We start from the raw sequence: 25,107 nt of genomic DNA on the forward strand, positions 1-25,107 counted from the left end.
ACAGTGCTTTCGTGCGGACGTCACGCTGAGCGGGCCTTAATTGGCCCACCCACGATAAATGGCGGTGCGCCCCCAATTGTGGGTGCTGATCGAAGGGCCACCTGCCCACACCTACTCCCGTGCTTCCCCCTCAATGGGGGGATAATTTTGCCCCTAGGTTTGCTGAACAAATATCCTCTCTCACTTTTGCACTGATTTCATCTTTAACTAACAATGCCACACCATCTCCCTTTCATTTTTACCTGTCCTTCCTAAATACTGAGTGCCCTTGGATATCCAGTACCCAGCCTTGGTCACCCTGCAGCCATGTCTGTGTAATCGCAATCATATCGTACCCATTTACATCTATTTGCACTGTTAATTTGCCTACCTTATTGCAAATGCTCAATGCATTCAGATACAGTGCCTTTAGACTTGTCTTTTTAACATTTTTATACATTTTTTTGTACTATGGCCCTATTTGCTGCAAATCTTTGTTTCCTCTGCCTTCTACTTTTCCCTTCTAGTTTTCTGTCTTCCATTTCTCTCTTTGTTTCCCTCTCATGTCTCCCTGCTCAGCTTCCCATTGCCCTGCCAATCTAGTTTAAACCCTCCCTCCCAGTACTAGCAGATACCCCTGTGAGGATATTGGTCCAGGTACTGCTGGGTGCAACCCATCCAGCTTGTACAGGTCCCATTTTCCCCAGAATCAGTCCCAATGTGTCAGGAATCTAAATCCCTCTCTCCTACACCATCTCTCCAACCACACTTTCATATGGTCTATTTTCCAATTCCTGATCTCGCTAGCAAGTGGCACTGGGAGTAATCCTGAGATTACTATCTTTGAAGTCCTGCTTCTTAATTTATTTCCTGGCTCGCTATATTCTACTTTCAGGGCCTCATTCCTATATCATTGGCAGCAACATGGACCATGGCCTCTGGCAGTTCACCCACCCCCTTCAGATGTCCTGCAGCAGCTCAGTGACATCCTTGACCCTGGCACCAGGGAGGAAACATACCAGCCTGGTGTCACATCTGCGGCTGAACAAACATCTATATGTCTCCCTTACGATAGAATCCCCTCCCACTCTTTATCCCCCACTCTGTGCAGCTGAGCCACTCATGCTGCCTTGGACCTGGCTCTTGCTGCATTCTCCTGAAAATCCATCTCCCCCAGCACTATCCAAACTGAAAATCTGTTGGAGAGGGAGGTGGACCCAGGGCTCTCCTGCACTGCCTGTCTAGAGTGTTTTTACTCTGTTTGGCAGTCACCCATTCACTTCCTGCCTGCGCCCTCTATACCTGCGGTGTGGCCGCCTCACTGTACATGCTATCCACTAAAATCTCATCCTTGTTGGTTCTCCACAGTGACTCTAGCCACAGCTCCAGCGCTGAAACTTGGATTTCGAGTAGCTGCAGGTGGAGAGACTTTCTGTACACATGGTCACCCTGGACACTGGAGATGTCCCTGACTTCCCACATCAGACAGGAGGAGAATTCCATGACTTACCCTTAAATTACTCCCGTTACTTTTATTTCCTCTCATTTAGAGAATATTAAGGACAAAAGGAATACTAAAGAGGCCCTACTTACCAAGGCCGCCGCTCTTCTTACTGAGGAAAGGTAGAAAATGTAAGGGATCACCTCCTTCTCTCTTCACCAAATTCTGTCTCTCACCAAACCCCAAATGAAGCACTCTAATGCAGCCCAAAGCAGCACTCCAGCGCAAACAAAAGCAGCATGTAGATGGCTTGCTTTTATGCTGTCTAAATCTAGCACCTGAAAACCTATTTAAGCCAGTTAATTAATTTATTTACTGAAGCTGCAAGCAGAGCCTGTATAACCCCTGTTTTTACAGAATCAAATAGTGCAGAAGAGGCCCTTCAGCCCACTGAGTCTGCACCGATACATGAGAAACACCTGACCAGCTACCTAATCGCCTTTACTAGCACTTGGCCCATAGCCTTGAATGTTATGATGTGCCAAGTGCTCATCCAGGTACTTTTTAAAGGATGTGAGGCAACCCACCTCCACCACCCTCCCAGGCAGTGCATTCCAGACCGTCACCTCCCTCTGGGTAAAAAAGATTTTCTTCACATCCCCCCTAAACCTCCTGCCCCTCACCTTGAACTTATGCTCCCTTGTGACTGACCCTTCAACTAAAGGGGACAGCTGCTCCCTATCCACCCTGTCCATGCCCTCATAACCTTGTATACCTTGATCAGGTCGCCCCTCAGTCTTCTCTGCTCCAACGAAAACAAGCCAAGACTATCCAACCTCTCTTTATAACTTAAATGTTTCATCCCAGGCAACATCCTGGTGAATCTCTTCTGCACCCCCTCCAGTGCAATCACATCCTGACTGTAATGTGGCAACCAGAATTGCACACAGTACTCCAGCTGTGGCCTCACTAAGGTTCTATACAACTCCAACATGACCTCCCTACTTTTGTCATCTATGCCTCGATTGATAAAGGCAAGTGTCCCATATGCCTTTTTCACCAACCCACTAACATGCCCCTCTGCATTCAGAGATCTATGGACACACATACCAAAGTCCCTTTGTTCCTCAGGACTTCAGCGAATCACACAGTGCAGAAAAGGCCTTTCTGCCCATCGAGCCTGCACTGACACGTGAGAAACACCTGACCTACTTAACTAATCCCATTCACCAGCACTTGGCCCATAGCCTTGAATGTTATGATGTGCCAAGAGCTCATCTAGGTACTTTTTAAAGGATTTGAGGCAACCCGCCTCCACCACCCTCCCAGGCAGCACATTCCAGACCGTCACCACCCTCTGGGTAAAAAAGTTTTCCTCACAGCCCCCCTAAACCCCCTGCTCCTCACCTTGAACTTATGTCTCCTCATGACTGACCCTTCAACTAAGGGGAACAGCTGCTCCCTATCCACCCTGTTCGTGTCCCTCATAATCTTGTACACCTCGATCAGGTCGCTCCTCAGTCTTCTCTGCTCCAATGAAAACAACCCAAGTCTATCCAACCTCTCTTCATAACTTAAGTGTTTCATCCCAGGCAACATCCTGGTCAATCTCCTCTGCACTCCCTCCAATGCAATCACATCCTTCCTATAATGTGGTGACCAGAACTGCACACAGTACTCCAGCTGTGGCCTCACCAAGGTTCTATACAACTCCAACATGACCTCCCTACTTTTGCAATCTATGCCTTGATTGATAAAGGCAAGTGTCCCATATGCCTTTTTCACAACCCCACTAACATGCCCCTCCGCCTTCAGAGATCTATGGACACACATGCCAAGGTCCCTTTGTTCCTCAGAACTTCCTAGTGTCATGCTGTTCCTTAAATATTTCCTTGTCAAATTACTCCTTCCAAAGTGTATCACTTCACACTTTTCAGGGTTAGATTCCATCTGCCACTTATCTGCCCATTTGACCATCTTGTCTATATCTTCTTGTAGCCCAAGACACTCAACCTTACTGTTAACCACCCGGCCAATCTTTGTGTCATCCGCAAACTTACTAATCCCACCCCCCAACATATTCATATATGTTGTTTATATAAATGACGAATAACAGAGGACCGAGCACAGATCCCTGTGATACGCCACTGGACAATGGCTTCCAGTCACTAAAGCAGCCTTCTGTCATCACCCTCTGTCTCCTACAACTAAGCCAATTTTGAATTCACCTTATCAAATTATCCTGTATCCCATGTGCATTTGCCTTCTTTATATAGTTCTCCGATGTGGGATCTTGTCAAAGGCTTTGCTGAAATCCATATAAACTACATCAAACGCACTACCCTGATCTACACACCTGGTCACCTCCTCAAAAAATTTAATCAAATTTGATAGGCATGACCTCCCTCTGACAAAGCTATGCTGACTATCACTGATCAAACCTTGCCTCTCCAAGTGGAGGTAGATTCTATCCTTCAGAATTTTCTCCAATAGTTTTCCTACCACTGAAGTGAGACTCACTGGTTTGTAGTTCCCTGGCTTATCTCCTCAACCCTTCTTAAATAACAGAACCACATTAGCTGTTCTCCAGTCCTCTGGCACCCATCCTGTGGCCAGAGAGGAATGAAAGATTTGGGTCAGATATCCTGCAATCTTCTCCTTGCCTCCCTCAGCAGTCTCGGACAGTTTTAAAGCTGGACTAAAACTCACCCTCTCCCAACCCAAACAGCAACTTTTAGTTACTTGCTAAATTAAAGAAAGATTAGAGTTTAGATAGAAATTAACCCTTAAGAGTCCTTCTCTCACTAAACTCCAACTGAAGCACTCTAATGCAGCGCAAAGCAGCATTCCAGTGCAGACCTCCAGTCTCACCCATTCTCGGGCTCCTTCAATTCGCTGGCTCCGCTTTCAGTCTCGCCCCTTCTCGTGCTCTTTTAACTTTCCAGCTCCGCTCTCAGTTTCACCCTGCCTGGCACTCTTTTAGTTACTGACTCCACTCTCCAATGGTCAGTACAGAGCAAAGTATGAGTCTGGCACTGCTTGTTAACAGCCAGGTTGTTTTAATGGGTATTTTCTCTGCTCAGTCTGTGCTGAAGTTTGCTATTGGGGTTATTATTGGGGTTATTATATCGATGCCATTGTGAGACACTAGCATACAGTAGAGGTTGTGAATGGCAGTGTGATGTGGGAAGTTGTGTGTGAGTGAGGAATCACATCAATCCCTGCCTCAGGTCCATGCCTGTGAGAGTAGTTGCTGGGAACTATCAGAGGAGTGGGAGCATGCAGACTGCTCTGTGTACAGTTGGGTTGAGATGCGCAATCCTAAAAAGCCTCCTCTTTCAACCGATATAAAACAGGAATTAAAATGCAGAATATCAGGCTGCCTTGAATCCATTAGAAATACACAGAGCAGGAGAAGAAATTTGCCAGATTGCTAGTGACATGTCACTTACTTTTTCCATTGTTCCTCGCTCTCCCAAAACTCATACACAACGAAGGTGAAACCATCTGGTAACCTCACAGCTGTAACACTAAGGAGGAGAAGATAGATTAGAGATCATATTGTCCAAGTCCACCTAACGCCATCAAACACCCCTGAACAAGCACTCAGCACTGGCAATGGTTAGTGCAGGGAATTGGCAGCACTGAGAACAGTCAGTACCTGGAATAGTGGGTACAGAGAATATTCAATTTTGGGACTGCACCATACTGGGAATAGTCAGTACTGGGAATGATCAGTAAAGAGAATGGTAAGGGGATTTGAGTGCAGGGGTAAAGATGTCTTGCTGCAATTGTATAGAGCCTTGGTGAGACCTCACCTGGAGTATTGCATTCTGTTTTGGCCTCCTTATCTAAGGAAGGATATACCTGTCATAGCGGGAGTGCAATGGAGGTTCAACAGACTGATCCCCGGGATGGTGGGATTGTCCCATGAGGAGAGATTGGGGAAACAGGGCCTGTATTCTCTACAGTTTCGAAGAACGAGAGGTGATCTCATTACAATTCTTACCAGACATGACAGGCTGGATGTGGATAAGATGTTTTCCCCTGGCTGGTGAGTCTAAAACCAGGGGACACAGTCTCAGGATAAGGGGCAGGCCATTTAAGACTGAGATGAGGAGGCATTTCTTCACGCAGAGGGTGGTGAATCTTTGGATTTCTCTACCCTAGAGGGCTGTGAAGGCTCAGTCATTGAGCATGTTCAAGACAGAAATCGATAGATTTCCCGACATTAATGGCATCAAGGGATATGGGGATAGCGTGGGAAAATGGCGTAGAGGTAGATGATCAGCCATGATCATATTGAATGATGGAGCAGGCCTGACGGGCCGAATGGTCTACTCCTATGTTCCTATAGTCGGTACTGGGAACAATCAGTATCGAATATGGTCAGCACATGGAACGGTCATTATTGGGGAATGGTCAATGGGTCTTCTAACTGAGATTGTGAGATTCCTCAGGGTGCAGGACCATTGACATTGAAAGAGGGAGATACCGGTTGAATGATTTGATCCAATGATTTGTATATCTCTAGCTCCCGAAAAACCTTCTCTTAATGGAGTTCCCATCTGATATCTCACCCAAAACTCAGTCTAATTGATCGAGCCAAGAGAGTGAGTGTTAATGGCTGTTGAAGCATTAGAGCAAAGCCCAACAGCCATGCTAGCAAAGTTTCCAGCAGGAGTTGTTAGATGGTGTTAGGAAGCATGTGCTCTCGGTGTGTGAGACCCGGGTGAAGGACTGTATCTGTGAATATTGGTGTTCCTAATGAGGCAACTGGGTCACCTCAATCGAACAGCAACCCCTCTCACATGAGATCAAACTGTTCAGAGTCTTCTAATGGTCCATTCAGTTTATCTCACATCTTCCCTCTGCTGTGAGGAAAAGATGCAACACTTCAATGCGGCTAACCCTTAAATATGTGTTAAATATGTATAAAATTATGTTAAAGGGTCATGCGGACTCGAAGTGTTGGCTGTGTTCCTTTCTGCAGTTGCTGTCGGACCTGCTGAGTTTTTTCAGGTATTTTTCTTTTTGCCTTAAATATGTGGACTCACTGGAAGCAGTCTTGTTGTACTGACACATCCTTCAGATATTGCTTCAGGGAGCAGCCAAACTCTCCCAGTTGCTTCTGTCCGACGGCCATGTGCTGGCGAACAAGGAAAAGGTGCTGGAGAGAAAGAGCAGGAAAGTGGAGCAAGGGTAAGCCACGGGTTTCAGTGTCATCAGAAAAAGTCGAGTGAGAGAGGGAGAGAATGAGAGGGATGTTAGGCGGTCAGCAGGGAGGGGAGGAAAATAGTACCAACGTCCTATTAAGGATTCATTACACAGATAGGATTGCAGAACAGGGGATGGGATAGCTCCCACTCCTGCGTCCCAATTGCACATTCACCGAAGATTTTGACTGAAGCCCTCAGTAAACAAAAGCATTTCACTACCAATCAACAGTGAAAAATCTCTGCTTCATTTAAATTTATTTCCAGGTCTTGGCTGGGATTGTCCTGCCCAGCATCCTCCCTTGTTTCAACTTTGATGGACAGCGTGGAGGGGGTTTTATTCCAGTACAAAAGCAAAATATTAAAGATACTGGAAATGAGACAAGTAATGAATCAAAAGACGTGCTGAGAATATTCTAACCCAGAAAGCTAGTTGAAGAAGGGTAGAATTGGAGCCAATCTTTAGTTGACATTTTTACATTTATTTACAGACTTGCACATTGTGAGCATACACCACCTAACCCCAACACAGTTTTAGTCTCTATCTATTTATAAGTCAAGTGAATCCCCAATTAATGCCCACCAGCTGCATACAATTAAAAAAATATAATATACAATTAACAGACCCCTTGTCTTCTCTTAAATAAAAATTAAAGTTAGCATATACAATCAAAATTTTAAAACAAATTAAGTGAAAAATCTTCATATTCTGTACAAAGCATTATATTGTGAGACAGCCCTTCTTTAGGACCCCAAGCAGTTCCTTTGCACACACCTTTCCTTTGTATAAAATAACCAGTTGATGACTTGGGTCTAACCATTTAATTCTAGAGATTCCCTTTCTGTCCAATATTTGTTTCAAGCCAGCAACCTTGAATTTCTGTAATCTTTGCTCACTCTCATTTTTCATAGAGTTTATATGATCCCACAATGAATGATTACCTAAAAATATTGAATACAATCTTCAGTGTGCTCCTTGTACAGAATCTCACATAGGTATTTGACAAATACAATCCTATATCCACTGTCAACTCAAGACCCAGTGTTTCTGCAGACAAATTACTTTTAACAATATGTTTATGTTCTTAGCTTCCCAAGGTTAAAGACAATATTTTCCATTTTCCTCCAAAAGAAATATTATGAAACCAGCTGTGCTGGAATACCCATGAAGATTAGCATTGAAACATTGCTAAAAATGACTAGTTTCATCTTCTTTGGGTAACATAATAATGGAAACTTAAGTATGTAGTTCTCCAGATTTCTTAAAATATGTTTTAATTGACATCAAACATTATCGAGTTTGCCTTCTAGAAGGACAAGGGTAGCAGAGGCATGGGCAAACTGCCCTCATGTTCCCCTCCAAGCCACACTCCATCTTGACTTAGAACTATATCACCATCCCTTCACTGCTGCTGAGTAAAAATCCTGGAATTCCCTTCCTAACAGGACTGCAGCAATTCAAAAAGGCAGCTCACCATCACCTTCTCAAGGGCAATTAGGTATGAGCAATAAGTGCTGGCCCAGCCAGCGACACCCACACCCCGTGAAAAAAGAATATTTCATCGTAATATTTACCTCCAAAGCTAGCATCTGGTCTAGTCTGAGTTCCAATCCAGCTCAATTGACTAATCAAGCTTCACAATTGTTGTCTCTTCTTTAGATATAACATAATCTCTCTTTGAGGACCTAGTATGTTTAACCAGGATAGGAGTAACGCTCACTGAATAGGATTGTTGATCTAAAGCTATTCCGGACCTACATTGCTTAATATCTAAACCAATATATTTCAAAGTTCCTCAAACCTGACTCCCAATTTTAAATTCTGTTCAAATCTTATTAATAACACATTTTTCAAATTCCACCTGTTAACAGATGCTGGACTCCTCAAGGCGGTTGTGTTATAAAATATTTCCTTTAGCCTAAGGTAAAATTGAGAATTCTGAAAGCAGCCCAGCTCAGAGACCAGCCCATGTGATCTGGTAGCCAGGGAGAATAACTCAAATAGAAATCTATTGAAATTGAGTGACAGTTTTTACACCTTAACACAGTAACTCACAGAAAAAGGAAAGCTGCTTCCTGAGACATGGGCAGAGACAAGATGGATACTGTTGTGTGGAAAAAACAAAGCAGCCACCACTATGGAGAAGCAGAAGGACTGATTTTTGTTAATAACAAAGCGGGATGCTTGTGAGAGTCTGTTTTCTGTTCAAAAGGAGACAGAACAGATGAAATATTTGGGGATTTAGAGAACAGGAAGCCACCGAGGTGAGCCTTGCTGGCGAAAGTCAGATCTGAAAGACTCAGGCTGAGTGGAACGATTTTTGAAGGACATTGGAAGTTTCAACCAATGTGGCAGGGAGAAGTGAGCCTGCTGGAGAGCTGTGGGTCATGGAGGGACAGTTCCTGTAATGCCATGTATCTGTCAAAAGTACAGCGCATAGCATTGGGGGTGAGCGCGTGACCTAGCATCAAAGACACCTCCCAATTCCCACCTCCAATGCAAAACTCTGCCCCCAAATCTCCTGATTTTACACAATGGACTTTTGGCTGTGGTATTCATCACCGTTTATGGGATTATATAAATCACCTCTGAATTCACCAATGATGAACACTCCTCCATTGTCAGTCAGGAACTTTGTTGGTGTCCCACATCCAGTCTCTATCCACTTTTTCCATGGCTTTGTGTACAGTAACTCTTTTGTCTTTACTCAGTACCATAGAAAGACTAAATCCGGCCGGCAGGTCTATAAAATGTAGAATAGAACATGTCTGTCTTTGTCCCATACCTTTAGATAAATGACAACTACCCCATTAAAGGCATGTGTCAGTGGAAGACTTGCAATAGGACATGATGGCATCCTCCAATACTTTCTTTAGAAATTTCACAGGTATAGAGAAATAGAGGGACCTTAGAGTGAATGTCCACAGATCCCTGAAGGCAGTGGGACAGGTTGATAAGGTGGTAAAGAAGGCATATGGAATCCTTTCCTTTATTAGCCCGGGTATAGAATATAAGAGCAGGGAGGTTATGCTGGAACTATATAAATCATTAGTCAGGCCGCAACTTGAGTACTGCGTGCAGTTCTGATCACCTTATTACAGGAAGGATGTCATTGCATTAGAGAGGGTACAGAGAAGATTTAAAGGATGTTGCCAGGACTGGAAAATTGCAGCTTTGAGGAAAGGTTGGATAGGCTGGGGTAATTCTCCTTGGAACAGAGGAGGCTGAGGGGTGATTTGACTGAGATGTACAAAATTGTAAAGGGCCTGGATAGAGTGGATGAGAAGGTCCTATTTATTTTAACAGAGAGGTCAGCAACTAGGGGGCATAGATTTGAAGTGATTGGCAGAATGATTGGAGGGGAGATGAGGGAAAAACAATCACCTAGAGGGTTGTGGGGTCTGGAACTCACTGCTTGAAAGTGTAGTAGAAGCAGAAACCCTCAACTCATTTAAAAGGTGTCTGGATGTGCACCTCAAGCACCGTAACCTGCAGTCCAAATGCTGGAGAGTGGGATTAGGCAGGCACAAGGGGCCAACTGGCCTCTTTTTGTGCCATAAACTTCCTATGATTCTATTTCGATTAATTTAAGACAATTTGTTTGTTTTCTCTCTGATTCTTATCACTGAAGCTATTAATACTTGTCTAACCCTCTGTTGAGAAACATCAGGCTTTGTTAAGCGGATGCAATAACATTCTGACTGGATAAACTACAGATCCACTGATGTTCCAAAAGTAATTAGATTATCATGCTCAAGTTTCTTTCGTTGAAGGCTTATTCAATAGAATAGTTATTTCACTAGAGACCACATAAATGGAATTAGAATTCTCCTTTCTGGCCTCAATGTGTTGTAATCAGCAAATATAAAGCATGCAGGATTTTTGCATTCCTTAATTTTGTGTTGATCCTCACTACTTATTGAATCAAGGTAAAATTTTAGCCAATGTGCTCCATGTGCTGTCGAATTACAAGTACTATCTAGCAATGCAGAATTAAAGTAGTTTGTGACTAACACATTCATCACAGGATTAAAACTCCTTGCAAATTTGTTTGGATTCATCATTATCTTCATCTTCTTCCGCAGAATTCTCTTCATCATGTGTCATTTCAGAGACTCAGCATTTTCGCTTTGGGCAGTTCATCATATAATGATGCTTTGAGTCACACCTGAAGTACCTATTAATGGTTCCTTGGGAATTCTTGGAATTTATTTGCCTATAATTTCCATTTCACTTCTCTCTTCTGCTGTAATAGCCAAATCTGCTAGAGGTGCTTTCATTTTCATTCTGCCTATCTTTAATTCTTCCACTGTCTGCTTCCAGATGTGGATCATTACAAAATCAGGCAATTATTGACTCCTTTATTCTTTACGTTGCTGCAGAATTTTCCATTTGTTCCATGAAGGCTGAAGGAAATGAGTGTTTCCCCAGGACTTTTTCACAGCAGCGGACATCTGATCCAACAGAGTCTCCCTCCGTAAGAACCAAACACAAGGAGCCTGTCCAGATGAGACATGGTAGCACAATCCAGAAATTAAAATCCTAATACTGATCTAGGGAGTTCCAAATCGAGTTTCATTAATCTTTTATACAATTGAGTAAATTCCATGAAATATTCCTCCATGGAATAGCCAATGGTTTCTGAAATCCATCAAAGCCTGGCCATGCCTCATAGACACTTAACAAGTCAGTTTTCTTATAACTTTAATCTAAAAATTCTCATCATTATTTAAGGGTTGGTTATCCAGTTCACAAAGTCCTTCTGATTTTATCTCTTGTAGGAAGCAGTAACACCAAAGCAATACTTTGCTTCCTCCTTAGTGGGGGTCTACAAATCCTGGCTGTTTGGTTCAGACTCTCAGAACAGCGGAGGGTAACCACACTCTGACAATTTACTCTTGTTTTCTGTCGTTTTCCACAAAGGCTACTGGGATTGTAGCTTTCTGCCTGACTTTTTTCCTGTTAGCTTCAAGCCTTCAGCTTGAACCATTCATGTTCCCTCTAAGCTGCGTGCCTGTGCAACCAAACAATAGTCCATCAAGTGCTGCACACTTAATTATCACCACTTCTTATATATATTCTTATGGGTAATTAAGGTTTACTGCCACTCTAGCCCATGAGCAAAGAGCTGGTACACTCCTATATAGCAGGAAATTAATGGACAAGATCTAAGCTTGACAAGATTAATCAGGTGGAATTAACACTTAAAGTTCACTCATGTCAGTTCATGCAGCCTGGAGCTATCTCTCAGCACTTGTCTTTCCTGCAGCTCACTCCCACTGCCTGTCCCATTCCTTGACAGTCCTGCTCGCCCCTTCCCTCCCCTGCCTTCCTGCTCGTTGCCTCCCTCCCTGACCCTCCCATTTGCTGCCTCCCTCTGCTCACCGCCTCTCCTGCGCCCCGGCCCTCCCACTCATCACTTCTCTCCCCAATCCTCCCACTCACAGCCCCTCTCACTCCTTCACTTACTTCTTCTCTCTTCCTGCCCCTCTCCCGAGCTCACAGCAGGGGTTCAGGAGAGAGAGACAGCAAGCAAGAGGAGGCAGTGAGAGGGAGGGTGAGGGAGGTAACTGGCGAGTGAGAGGGCTGGGGAGTGGGGCTGACCGCAAGCAGGAGAGTTGGGGAGGGAAGCGGCGAGTAGGAAGCAGTGAGTGCAAGGGCCAGGGAAGGAGGAGGTGAGCCGGAGGGCCAGGGAGTGGGACAGGCAACGAGTTGGAGGGTCAAGGAGGGAAGCAACGAGTGGGAGGGAGGCAGCAAGAGGGAGAGTCAGGTAGGAAAGCAGTGAGTCAAGACAGGCAACAAATTGAGGGAGGCAACAAGCTGGATACGGGAAACAACGAGCAAGAAGTAAGTTGAAAGGTTAGTAAGTTATTAAAAGTTAGTCAGCAGATTTTTGGGCTAGTTAATACCATTGATGACTGTGCTGGTTTTGCAGAATTATTAAGGGAAGACTGCTCCCAAAGATGCTTGATACATTAAAATTCAGGGGCATTTCGAACGAGTTTGTGAAAAGTTTTGAATTCCTAGCCCAGATCTTCAAATAAAAATGCAAAGGATCTGTGAGGTATCTCATGGGACATTTTAAACTGTGTACACTTCCAAATGTACCCTCTCTCCAATTCACTTTTATATGCATTGTGAGAGACAGTTTATTTTAAGAATGATGAACTGGTTTATTGTTTCATAATTCATAGGTTTTTAATCTAAAAAATCTGTTAGTGAAAGAAATGCCACAAATTCCCCAAAAAACTACCTCAACTGTCATTCTCTGTCCTAGGATTCCATTCTCTCTTTACCCCATGCTCTCCTCACTATCTACACTCAGATGTAGTTCCCCTTGTCAAGATTCATTTAAATTACAGATACTGTAGTCCAGATTATTGCCACAATGGAGAGGCGCTCCATCATTGCTAAAACCCGGAAATGTTGAAAGTTCTAAGTCCCATCCCCCCGAACCCGACATTTCTCATCTACACAGGGGCAGATCTAGAGTCAGGCCAGGTTTCATGCATGCACAATTTGCAGAGGCAGCTGGCCATTTAAATCATCATCTGCCTCCACTAAAGTGGGATTTTGGAAGAACAGGAGATGGAATATGGAGCATGCAGAATAGAACAAGTAGGAGGAGCTCTGAACTTGGTGGATTCTTATGGATAGCCAGGGTACCCTTTTGGAGAGGTAAGGTGCTCCTTTTGATAGGGATCCAAGGCACCTTTGGGAGAGGTAAGGGACCCTTTGAGATTGTTGAAAGTAAACTGATTACACACTTTATGCACAATATCATTGGAACTGTCACACTGTGAAGGAGATGTCCAGCTGTCAAAGGACTGTCCAGCTGTCCAAAAACTATCCAGCTTTGGGAGTGGGTGGTGGGGGATTTGCTGGGGGTGGGTGGACATTTTTAAAAGTCAGGTTCTCTGAGCTGGGAAATCTCCTAGACTCTGTGCTCCTGACCTGGGACCGGAAATCTGGGCCAGAGTGAGCAAGAGACAAGGAGATAGGGAGAAAGAGCAAGAGAGAGAAAGAGAGTGGAATGAGACAGAGTAGGAGGCAGGAAGCATGTGAGAGAAAAACAAAACAAAGGAACAAAGAGTGATTTTTCTTTCCTCCTGCGAAAGCCACATTTACACAGCAGTCTGAGGCGTGTGAGCTGTGTTGTGAGCACAATCTGTTGCTCCAAAACACGTTAACATCCTGGTATTTACTGAGCTAAATCTGACAGAGTTTAACTGTGAGCAAAGATATGTTAAACACAGTGCAGGCAGGTTGGGAAGCTCAGCGAGTGTGGGAAGCTAACACTGACAGCCCATCAACTCCTGGTAAATTGCACGGCTTCTCCACTTACTAACTGCTAATTAGATCAACCAAACACCAACAATCTGTCAAACACAACGAGCCACATTCAATTAAAAATCTGACGCGCAGGCTCTGAGCCAACATCATCAGCATCGCTGTGATACAGGCAGAGCCTGTGTAGAAAAGCCTTGACTGCAGGGGTGCAGACACTAAAGTATTTAAAGCGATGAAGGGACTAGATTGTGCCAGTGTGGTCAGATTATCTGAACTAGATAGGTCAGGGGAAGCCAGTGGGGTGAGGTGGGGGGGGGGGGGGGGGGGGGGGGGGGCAGGGGTGGACAGTGTGTGGAGGTGTCATTTGTATTGGATATTAAACACTGAACCTGGTTCAATGTCAGCAGATGTTTGTTTACGCCACGCATTTTTGGTTAGTACAAGTTGCCAGCTCATGTGGTGAGTGCAAATTTACTGCGATAGTTCAAACAGGAGCTGGACAAATTCCTCGTTTGAACGACATAGAGCAAACAATGCAGGAGAGCAGGAAACACCTCTTTGAAAGAGCTATTCAATTGGCCCTACTCCCCTGCTCCTTCCTCATAGCCCTGCAAGTATATCCTCTGTTGCAAGGATTTGTTCAGTAAGTCTCACAAAGAGGTACAGAGGCTTGTAAGCTTGAACATTAGTGTTTATTGGCAACACATAACTATTTACATATAAACAAAGCATAGTCCAGACTGGGAACTAACTTCACGCTGACTTCGACTAGACTCTCTTCTTACTCAGTCCACTATTATCTCTGCTATCATGTGACTCTTGACACCATAATGTGGGCACTACAGTTCTCCAATCCCACATTAACCTTTGCTACGCCAAACACTCTTCAAATATTAACCAATTCGCTTTTGAAAATGACTACTGAATCTGTTTCCACCACCCTTTCATGCAGTGCACTCCAGATCATAGCAACTCATTGAGTAAAACAATTCTTCTCTCATTCCCTGCTTCCATAGCCAATCCTCTTCAATCCGTGTCCGCTGGTTACTGGGCCCCTCCAGGGCCTTCTGTCAGTAGATGTGTTTCTCCCTATTTACTTTCTTAAACCTCTCCAGAATTTGAAATTTCTCTGTTAACTCAGGCAATAGATTGGTAATGGAGTCCAGACTTGATGTCATTCTGATCCCCTGAACTCATGTTAATCGGGGAGGTAGGGGTGGGCTGGAGATGAAACTTCCCAATTTTCTTTCCCCCTGAAAGGGCCTAGGAATTTTTTTACACTGCTTTCTTGCCTCCTCAGGAGATTACTCAGCTTCCAGTAGGAGAACATGCCGAGAGTCCTGGACACTGGGTCATCTCCTGACAGTTCGGGGTGGGCTCAATGGACCAGTCTGCCTCTCCCTATCCATCAGTCCCTTCACATTGAGCAGACAGAATTGGCACAATGGAAGATACTGCTATGAGCCCCTTGCAGTCTTTAGTGAGCATGGGTTCATCCAGCATCTTTATAGCAATTTAACATAGTGAAAACACTTTACAAATCAAATTTGACAATAAGTCACATAAAGGCACATGACTAAACCCTTGGTCAATGATATAGGTTTTGAAGAATGCCATGAAGAAGCTCAGAAAGGTGGAGAGGTTTGGGGATGGGATTCCAGAGTTTAAGACCAAAGGTGCAGTCCCCAGTAGGAGTAAAGGGTAAGAGAGTAGAGCATACAGTGGACTTGCTAAGTCATCAAGGTTATCATGCTAAAGTCTATAATGGGTGTTTTAACTGCCATGTGCATACAGCACCATGTCTTCGCACAATGTGCAGTAGTGTATACTGAGGGTCTTTTCAGTGCCGCTAAGCACAAAGTGTAATGGCCTCTCCATTATTGTCAAAGTCTGGTCCTCAGGCAGGGACTTGGGCCGAGTTATAGTAAAGTGAATGACAGTCAATGGTTTGTCCAGAGAAGGTGTTGGTACGAAGGAGCTGATGAAGGAAGAACCAAACAATGTTACGGCTGGATATAAGGAGAGAGAGAGAATACCAGGTAAATGAGGCAGTAAAGAGCAAAAAGAAAAAATTGTATTTATATGGCACCTCAGGAGGACCCAACCATTTCACATCTAGTGCAGTCCTTTTTGAAGTGTAATCTCTGTTGTAATGAATGGAAAGGCAGCAGCCAATTTGTGCACAGCAAGCTCCCACAGACAGCAATACGATGCTAATCAGATGACCTATTTTAGTGATATTTGTTGAGGGGATAGATTTTGGTCAAGAACACCTGGAATAACAACCCTGCTCTTCTTCAAAAAGAGATTATTTACATCCAGCTGGAGGAGTAGATGGGTTTTGGTTTAATATCTCATGTGAAAGAGCGGCCCTTTGACAGTGCAGTGCTCTCTTAGTACTGCACTGGGAGTGACTACCTCGATTATGTGTTCAGCTCTCTTGAGTGGGACTTGAGCCCACAACCTACTGTCCTTGAGCCTCAAGCGCTACTAACTGAGTCACAAGCGACACTAGTGACTGAATGATGCCAGGTTTGAGTTTTAAAATTCTGTAACATACAGGACAAAAGGCTGGGAGGGATTCCATTGTTTAAAGGCATTGGAAAAGGAAGGAGTTCAAGTAGGAGGCAATATACTGTCTCGATTTCTGATGCAGTGCATCAACTCGCTGCTTGAAGGTACAAGTTTTATACAAGTTCAACAACACTTCACTGCTTTGTGATTCAATCTCTGGGCCGACAGATGGAGTAGAGGTTCTTTTATCCCTGTGGGAAACAGCCAGATCCCTGCAAGGCATCATATACTTCCTGTTCCCTAAGCCTCTCAGCAGATGTTGCTGTTCCTGCTGCACCCTCTGTGTCAAATAACGGCCACAGACCAGGCTGCAATGTGACCTGAGGGCCAGAGAGATTGCATCATCGTGTATAACTTAAGGGTCTGAACCCCAGCAGACTGCTTCCTGCCGCAGCAGGTCAAAGCCTTCACTGAATCAATGGCATCCAAAAGCTGAATTCCTTTAATAATCCGAGCGTCAGCCTTTGCTCAGTTGATGGCTTAAGAAGGTGATGGGGTCAAGACCAACACCAGGGATGTGAGGACATAACCCAGGTGGACACTCCTGTGCAGGACTGAGGGAGCACTAAGATAAGAGCAAAATACTGTGGATGCTGGAAATCTGAAATAAAAACACAGCAGGTTTGGCAGCATCTATGGAGAGAGAAACAGAGTTAACAGAACTCTGAAGAAGAGTCATACGGACTTGAAACATTAACTCTGTTTCTCTCTCCACAGATGCTGCCAGACCTGTTGTGTTCTAGCATTTTCGGTTTTTATATCTAAGGGAGTGCTGCACTGTCAGAGGAGCTGTACTTCAGATATTCAAACATTAAACCAAGGCCCTGTCTGCCTCCTGAACATAAAAGATTACTTAGCACTATTTCAAAGAAGAGCAGGGGAGTCTGCACAGCATCTTAGTCAACATTTCTCCCTCATTCAACGTCATTAAAACAGATGATCAAACCGTTATCACATTGTTGTTTGTGAGTGTTTGCTGTGTGCAAGTGGCACATTACAACAGCGACTGCACTTCATGTATAACTTATTGGCCATGAAGCATGCTGGGTGTCCTGAGGTTGTGAAAGCTGGGCAGAGTTCCACCTTCCTGTGTGAAGGGACAGGCTGGCTGCACATTACAGGGGCTGACGCAAACCTCCAACTGGAGCAGGTGCCATGGGGATTCTGACCAGCAGGCCTGCTGGAGTGTGCCCAGCTCCATTCAAACAGATAGTCAACAGGAAAGCAGTGGGCAAGAGAGACATTCTAATTTAGCTGCACCCCCCCCACCCCGAAACAATGAGTAAAGGCCTCACGCCTGCAACCGTTGAAGGCAACGTAGTCTCAATTTTTTTGGAGTGCATGGGTGATTTGTTTACCTGCATGGCCCCTTTACTTTTTTATGTGCACACAGGAGCTGACTTGTGCATGGGAGTTTTCGGGATGCTGTTAGGCACATGACTGCACAGCTCGGGGGTAACACCAGTTGAGGGTTTGTAGCACAGTTGCAGCTCCTCAGCCCAAGGCATCACAGTGCAGGCTAAACTCAACCCTCAGGTGTCATTCAGGACACTGAGTGGTAATGGGATCTCAGGATGGATTCATTACCTCACTAGCTCCGGTGGGGGGGAAATCGGCTCATGGGAATGGTCAGTGTGGACAGGATGTGGGGCAGAGGACAAAACAGTGTGAAGGCTCTTTGTTGAGGTTTGGCTGGGTTATCACTGACTGTGGTGCTAAGCTCCACAGGAGCCAGTACCTTCATGTCGGGGGGTTAGCAAGTGGTGGTGGCTGTAGGGGAGGATAAATTTTTTTAAAAAATAAAGCCACTCTTCACAGCAGAAGATCGTGATACAGAGGGTATCAAAGGTTATGGGGAGAAGGCGGGCGAATGGGGTTGATAAACTTATCAGCCATGATTGAATGGCAGAGCAGACTTGATGGGCCGAATGGCCTAATTTCTGCTCCTATGTCTTATGGTTATGATCTTATATAATATAACACATATAAAATACCAGGTCCCAGAATCTAATTTCACCCCGTGCCATTCACACAGAAGCTACTGGTGATCACATTCACTAAACAATCTAACACTGATCTGAGGTCAGTGCCACATCTCCCAGTGGAACTAATTCCGCCTTCACTCCACTTAAAAAATCACTTTCCTTGTTGCGTTTTCTGAATTTCTGAATCATTAAAGTAGGAGAGTTAGTGCTCAGGAGATGGAAAATTTCACTATATCAGGCATTCAGTATCAACAAAAAACAAGTTCAATTTAAAGTACAGCACCAGGTCAGATGCAGAATAAAGCTCCCTCTACACTGGCCCCATCAAACACTCACAGGATAGGTACAGCACGGGGTTAGATACAGAGTAAAGCTCCCTCTACATTGTCCCATCAAAAACTCCCAGCGCAGGGATAGCACAGGGTTAGATAGAGAGTAAATCTCCCTCTACACTATCCCCATCAAACATTCCAAGACAGGCACAGCAAAGGGCAGATACAGAGTAAAGCTCCCTCTACACTACCCCCATCAAATACTCACAGGACTAGTACAGCACAGGGTTAGATACAGAGTAAAGCTCCCTCTACACTGTCCTATCAAACACTCCAAGAACTGGTAGAGCATGGGGTTAGATACAAAGTAAAGCTCCCGCTACAGTGGCCCCATCAAAAACTTCCAGGACAGGTACAGCATGGTTAGATACAGAGTAAAGCTCCCTCTACACTGTCCATCAAACACTCCCAGGACAGGTACAGCATGGGGTTAGATACAGAGTAAAGCTCCCTCTACACTGTCTCCATCACACACTCCCAGGACAGGTACAGCACAAGGTTAGATACAGAGTAAAGTTCCGTCTACACTGTCACTATCAAACACTCCCAGGACAGGTACAGCATGGGGTTAGATACAGAGTAAAGCTCCCTCTACACTGTCCCCAGTAAACACTCCCAGGACAGTTACAGCACGGGGTTAGATACAGAATAAAGCTCCCTCTACACTGTCCCATAGTAAAGCTACCTCTACACTGTCCTCATCACACACTCCCAGGACAGGTACAGCATGGGGTTAGATACAGAGTGAATCTCCCTCTACACTGTCCCTATCAAACACTCCCAGGACAGGTACAGCATGGTGTTAGATACAGAGTGAAGCTCCCTCTACAATGTTCCCATCAAATACTCAGGGCCTTTTTTGCCTCTGAATCTCACTGATAAGAGACACCCCAGAGGCTGATGGAAGTGCAGGGAATGCTGGGAAGGTGGATAAATACTCACTGAACAGGTCAAGTTCTCATTGTCCATCACCTTCTGCTGCAGGTCAAGCCACATAGTCTGAAAGCAGAGACAACATACAGAGTGAGAGCCAGCAGCATGGCAGAGCTTGTTAATGCACTCCACCCGCCTCTGCCACCCCGCACGCAGCCCATCTCCCCATCACCCAGGGTCAAGACCAATGTTTAGTTCAGGGCCTAGTACTACTGCGAATCACATGGGGAAAAGAAGTGTTAGAACTGCAACAGTTCATGGCCCAAGTTGTGCCATAAATCACAGGCTGCCATTGAGAGCTCTGTACAGGTTGGTGATTGAAACTACATCATCCCAAAGTGTACGTGCAGTGTATTGTTGAAATGTTTAAACACACGGTCTGCTGGCTGCAGCCCCCCACACCACTGCTCCCCCATCCCCCCTCCCTGAAGGTCTCAGGTGTAGTTCAGTGGTAGCACTCTCATCTTTGGGTCCAAAACGAGTGGTTCACAGCCCACCCCAGAGACTGGAGTGCAAAGCAAAATCTCCACACTCCGGGGCCACACTATCAAAGGTGTCACTCTTCTGTTGAAATTGAGGCCCTATCTGCCTTCTGAGGTGAGTATAAAAGGCCTCACTGCTCTCCTCGAAAAGAGCATGGGTGTTCTCTCCGGTGTCCTGACCAATATTTATTCCTCAACTAACCGCGTTATCTGGGCTTCATCACATTGCTGTTTGTGGGAGCTTGCTGTGCACAAATTTGCTGCTGTGTTTTCTACATTAAAGAGTGACTGTACTCCAGAAGATATTTAAATGTCTGTGCACCTTTGAGCAATGTGAAAGATACAATATATGCAAGTCTTTGATCTCACATTGGATCTGAAAGGGCCATGATGCTGAATTAATGAGGCATCATAAAGTTCAATATCAGCTATCTGAAAACTGACCAGATGAAGGTATTGGTGAGCTATTCGACCATGAACAGAATCACTGTCAAGCCTGATCTCGTCCACATGTTGGCATTCACATGCTGACACTCTCCAGCGCAGCTTGCTGTAAGCTGAGGCAGCATCAGGAATCTGGGCACATCACAGCAGGAATTGAACGTTTGGGCCCATAAGATCATAAGAAATCGGAGCAGGAGTAGGCCACTCAGCCCCTCAAGCATTCGATAAGATCATGGCTGATCTGATTGTGGCCTTATCTCCAATTTCCCACCTGCTCCCTATAACCCTCGACTCCCTTGTCAATCAAAAATCTGTCTAACTCAGCCTTGAATATATTCAATGACTCAGCCTCCACTGCTCTCTGGGGAAGGCAATTTCAAAGGTTAATGAACCTCTGAGAGAAGAAGTTCCTCCTCTTCTCCTTCTGGTCAACCCGTTATTTTGAAACCGTGCCCCCTAGTTCTGGATTCCCACATGAGGGGCAACATCCTCTCAGCCCCCACTCTGTCAAATTACCTCAGGATCTATATGTTCCAATAAGATCACCTCATTCTTCTAAATGCCAGTGGGTATAGGCCCAATCTGCTCAACCTTTCCTCATAAAACAACCCCTTCATCTCAGAAATTAGCCTAGTGAACCTTCTCTGAACTGCTTCCAATGCAAGCATATCCCACCTTAAATAAGGAGGCCAAAGCTGCACAAAGTACTCTAGGTGTGGTCTCACCAATCCCCTGCACAGTGGCAGCAAGATGTCCGTACTTTTATATTCCATCCACCTTTGCAATAAAAGCCAACACTCCATTTGCCTTCCCAATACTTTCTGTACCTGCATGCTAATTTTTGCGATTCATGTACAAGGACACCCAGATCCCTCTGTGCTGCAGTATTCTGCAGTCTCTCTCCATTTAAGTGATAATATTCTGCATTTCTATTCTTCCTGCCAAAGTGGACAACCTCACACTTTCCCACATTATATTCCTTCTGCCAAATTTATGCCCATTAACTTAATACACACAATACACTCTGTCCCTTCATCCAGATCATTAATATACATTCTAAACAGTTGAGTTCCCATCTTATCTGGATGTGTATACACCTACTAGGACATCCGGGCAGCTTCCTGGCTTCTGAACTGTGAAACAATAAGGAATAATAAATATTTTGCAGGATAGTTTGATCTGGATTTTAAATACCAACTATTAGGAGGTGTGTGAAGTGATGCACTGTGCTAGCAGATTGAGTGGAAGCAACATTGGCACAAGTCTTCCAGTCTCCAGATCGTCAGAGACCAGACGTACCCTGGAAGTTGCACCATGAGACCTGTCGGAAGTCCCAATGAACTGACTCCATGGGAATTTCCCAGGAAGTCTGAATTTCCAAAGGTCAATCCCCCAGCCCGGAGCCCTCTGCAAAAATCTCCAACTCTGAGTCGAAGACTTTGACCAGTTCCAACTTATTTACCTGGACAGCCACCCAAGTAAAGTTAGACAGAAAAATCCTAAGCTAACTCCTGGATAACTATATAACTGACCCCCAATCACTCGCACTGACCCCATTCTCTGACTCTCTTCCAACTTCCCAACCTGACCTGATCAGCTTCCACCACTAGTCTAACCCCCCAGCAGCCCCCCAGCACCCCCATAGTTAACCGCATCCCCCTGCCTCCCCCCCCGATCCAATCTGACTAGGCCAGGCATGACATGACCCAGCTCCAGCATTCAACTCCCCCCTGCCCCCCGACTCCTTCCTGACTTGAATAGCCCCTAACCCAATCTGAGTAGCCCCAACCTGACAACCTGTCCCAACCTGACCAATCCACCTACCCATCTCACCCACCTACCCACCTCACCAAGTTGCCCATCTCACCCATCTGCCACCCCACCCTCCTCACCCACCCACCCACACCCAGCTGCCACCCTACCCACTTTACCTACCTACCCACTTACCCACCCACCACCCAACCCATCTGATCCACCTACCCATCTCACCCTCCCACCCATCTCATCCACCTCACTCAGCTGCCACCTAAAATGGAATACAGCCCAAAAGTAAGGAAGTTATGATAAACCTTTATACATCACTGGTTAGGCCCAAGCTGGAATATTGTGTCCAACTCTGGGCACTACACTTTAGGAAGTGTGGCTAGATCTTAGAGAAGGGGCTTTAGAGAAGAGATTTAAAGAAATGGTCTCAGGATGAAGGACGTCAGCTCATGTGGAGAGACTAGAGAGGCTGATATTGTTCTCCTTAGAGCAGAGAAGATTAAGAGAGATTTATCAGAGGTGTTCACAATTGGGACTGCCTTCAGTAGAGCAAATAAAGAGAAACACTGTGGTCGGGGAGTAGTGACCAGAGAACAAAGGTTTAAGGTAATTGGCAAAAACAGAAGGTTGGAGATTGGGGCTGACAATGAGAATTTTTTATGCAGGGAGTGTTACAATCCTGAATGCATTGCCAGAAAGAGCAGTGGAAGCAGATACCAAAATAGCTTTCAAGAGAAAAGAAAGAGCAGAGGTTTGGAACCAATGGGATAGCTCGTTCAAAGAGCCAGCACAGGCACAAAAGGCCTAATGGCTTCTATCAGCACCGTATGATTCGATAATTCTATGCTTATTAATCTTTCTTCAGACTGTTGAAGAAAGTGAGAAGTATACTGTACTTTCAAAATGTTAAAGAAAGGGAGGTCATAACAAAGACACCAATCGTCAAGCCATAAGAGAGAGAATGGGGGGAAAAATACTCCAGCTAGCTGTTTCTGTAACAGCTAAACTTGTGATTCTGAGGATGACAGAACTGGAGCAATTTAATGAAGATATCACTGAAGATTTCACCCAATGTCTCCCAAAGTCGAAGAACCTATCATTTTGAATTTCGAATTGAGTTCCCAGATAAGCTTATAAGCATCTTTATCTTTACAACTGTGCTGCCACACTCACCAATAAAAACAACTCTTTAGAAATCTTTTCTTTTCAGTATCAGTTAATACTTAAATTTCACAACAAAAGAGTAGAGGAATATTGGAAACAAACTACAATTGAGTGACTGTTCATGTTACCATAGTCCCTCCTCTCCCTGCAGCCTCTGTGCAAACCCTGCAGCTCCTTGCACAATTCCCCACCATAGCAATGCAGAAGCGTTAAAGGCTTCCCTGATGTCTGAATTGATAAATGTTCTGCTTGGGAAGTACTGAACTCTACGAGCCCCAGCAATAATCGCCAGTTTGTGCTGGACTTGAGTGATGCCAATGAAGTTGGCAGACGAGGCACTACAGCATCTCTAGGCTGCGGAAAGGGAACTCCCTTGACCCGAAATGGATTTTTACCCAGGCTGTCTGAGTTGAATTTTTTATCTTATAACATTTCTGGCATGCTAAATTCAATAAAAGCAATTAACTCCTAAAGCTGGGTGCGGCGATGATTTTATTCTCTGCAGTAAGCTAATAGCTTGGAACCAATAGCAATTTGATCATAAGAGATGATCATGATGAACAATCACAAAAACCTAGAATCCCCATTTTCCTGATCTCCCATTGTAACAGCGGGAGTGTGCCTGTTTACACGTTTCTCCAGTATTTGCAATTAAGTCAGGAGATCGGAGACCCCCTAGAAATTGCCAGCACTTCTCCTCTTTGAGAAGACGTGCTTTTGTGACACTTGAGGGCTTGGGACGTGTTATTCCATTCAAATTACCTTAGGGACTATCAGTGAATCTGTTAACTTCTACATTAATTAACAGATTACTTTTTTGCCGATTAATGTTCTTAACACATTAATCACAGATGTTGCTCAAAAGTATATCAGGATTCAAACAACAAAGGATCTCCAATGTTATCAACTACTTTGTTTACAAACAAACACTAAAAATCTCCAAGAAATAATGGAGAATCAAGGGACTTGTCTAAACAAGGAACTGCAGGATATGAATATTAGTACAAAAATATTACTAGAGAAATGAATGGGACTGAAAGTTGATAAATTCCCTGGACCCTGTGATCTACATCCCAGAGTATTGAAAGAGGTGGCTGTAGAGATAGTGGACATATTGGTGATCATCTTTCAAAATTCTTTCAAAATATAGACTCTGGAATGGTTCCTGCAGATCTGAACATGGCAAATATAACCCCACTATTTAAAAGAGGGAGAGAGAAAACAGGGTACTGCAGACCTGTTAGTCTGACATCAGTAGTAGGGAAAATGTTAGAATCTATAGTAAAGGATGTGATAGCTGAAGGCTTAGAAAATAATGGGAGGATTGGGCAGAGTCAACATGGTTTATGAAAGGGAAATCATGGTTAACAAGCCTGATGGAGGTTTTTGAGGGTGTAACTAGCAGAATAGATAAGGGGGAACCCGTGGATGTGGTTTATTTAGATTTTCAGAAAGCTTTTGATAAGATCTCACACAAGAGAATGGTAAACAAACTTACAGCA

General features: G+C 44.6%; 1 protein-coding gene across 1 annotated transcript in view; it reads right to left on the reverse strand.

Annotated features, from left to right (window-relative positions):
- Positions 1-25,107, reverse strand: part of necab2 (N-terminal EF-hand calcium binding protein 2) — a 255,472-nt gene that overhangs the window by 36,558 nt on the left and 193,807 nt on the right. Inside the window, exons 9-11 of the mRNA XM_041192422.1 lie at positions 19,761-19,817; positions 6,478-6,590; positions 4,873-4,950 (exon numbers count right to left, since the gene is read on the reverse strand). Coding sequence (XP_041048356.1) covers positions 4,873-4,950; positions 6,478-6,590; positions 19,761-19,817 — 248 coding nt within the window. The remainder of the gene's footprint in view (positions 1-4,872; positions 4,951-6,477; positions 6,591-19,760; positions 19,818-25,107) is intronic.

The sequence above is a fragment of the Carcharodon carcharias genome, chromosome 7, assembly GCF_017639515.1.
Source record: "Carcharodon carcharias isolate sCarCar2 chromosome 7, sCarCar2.pri, whole genome shotgun sequence".
NCBI lineage: Eukaryota > Metazoa > Chordata > Chondrichthyes > Lamniformes > Lamnidae > Carcharodon > Carcharodon carcharias.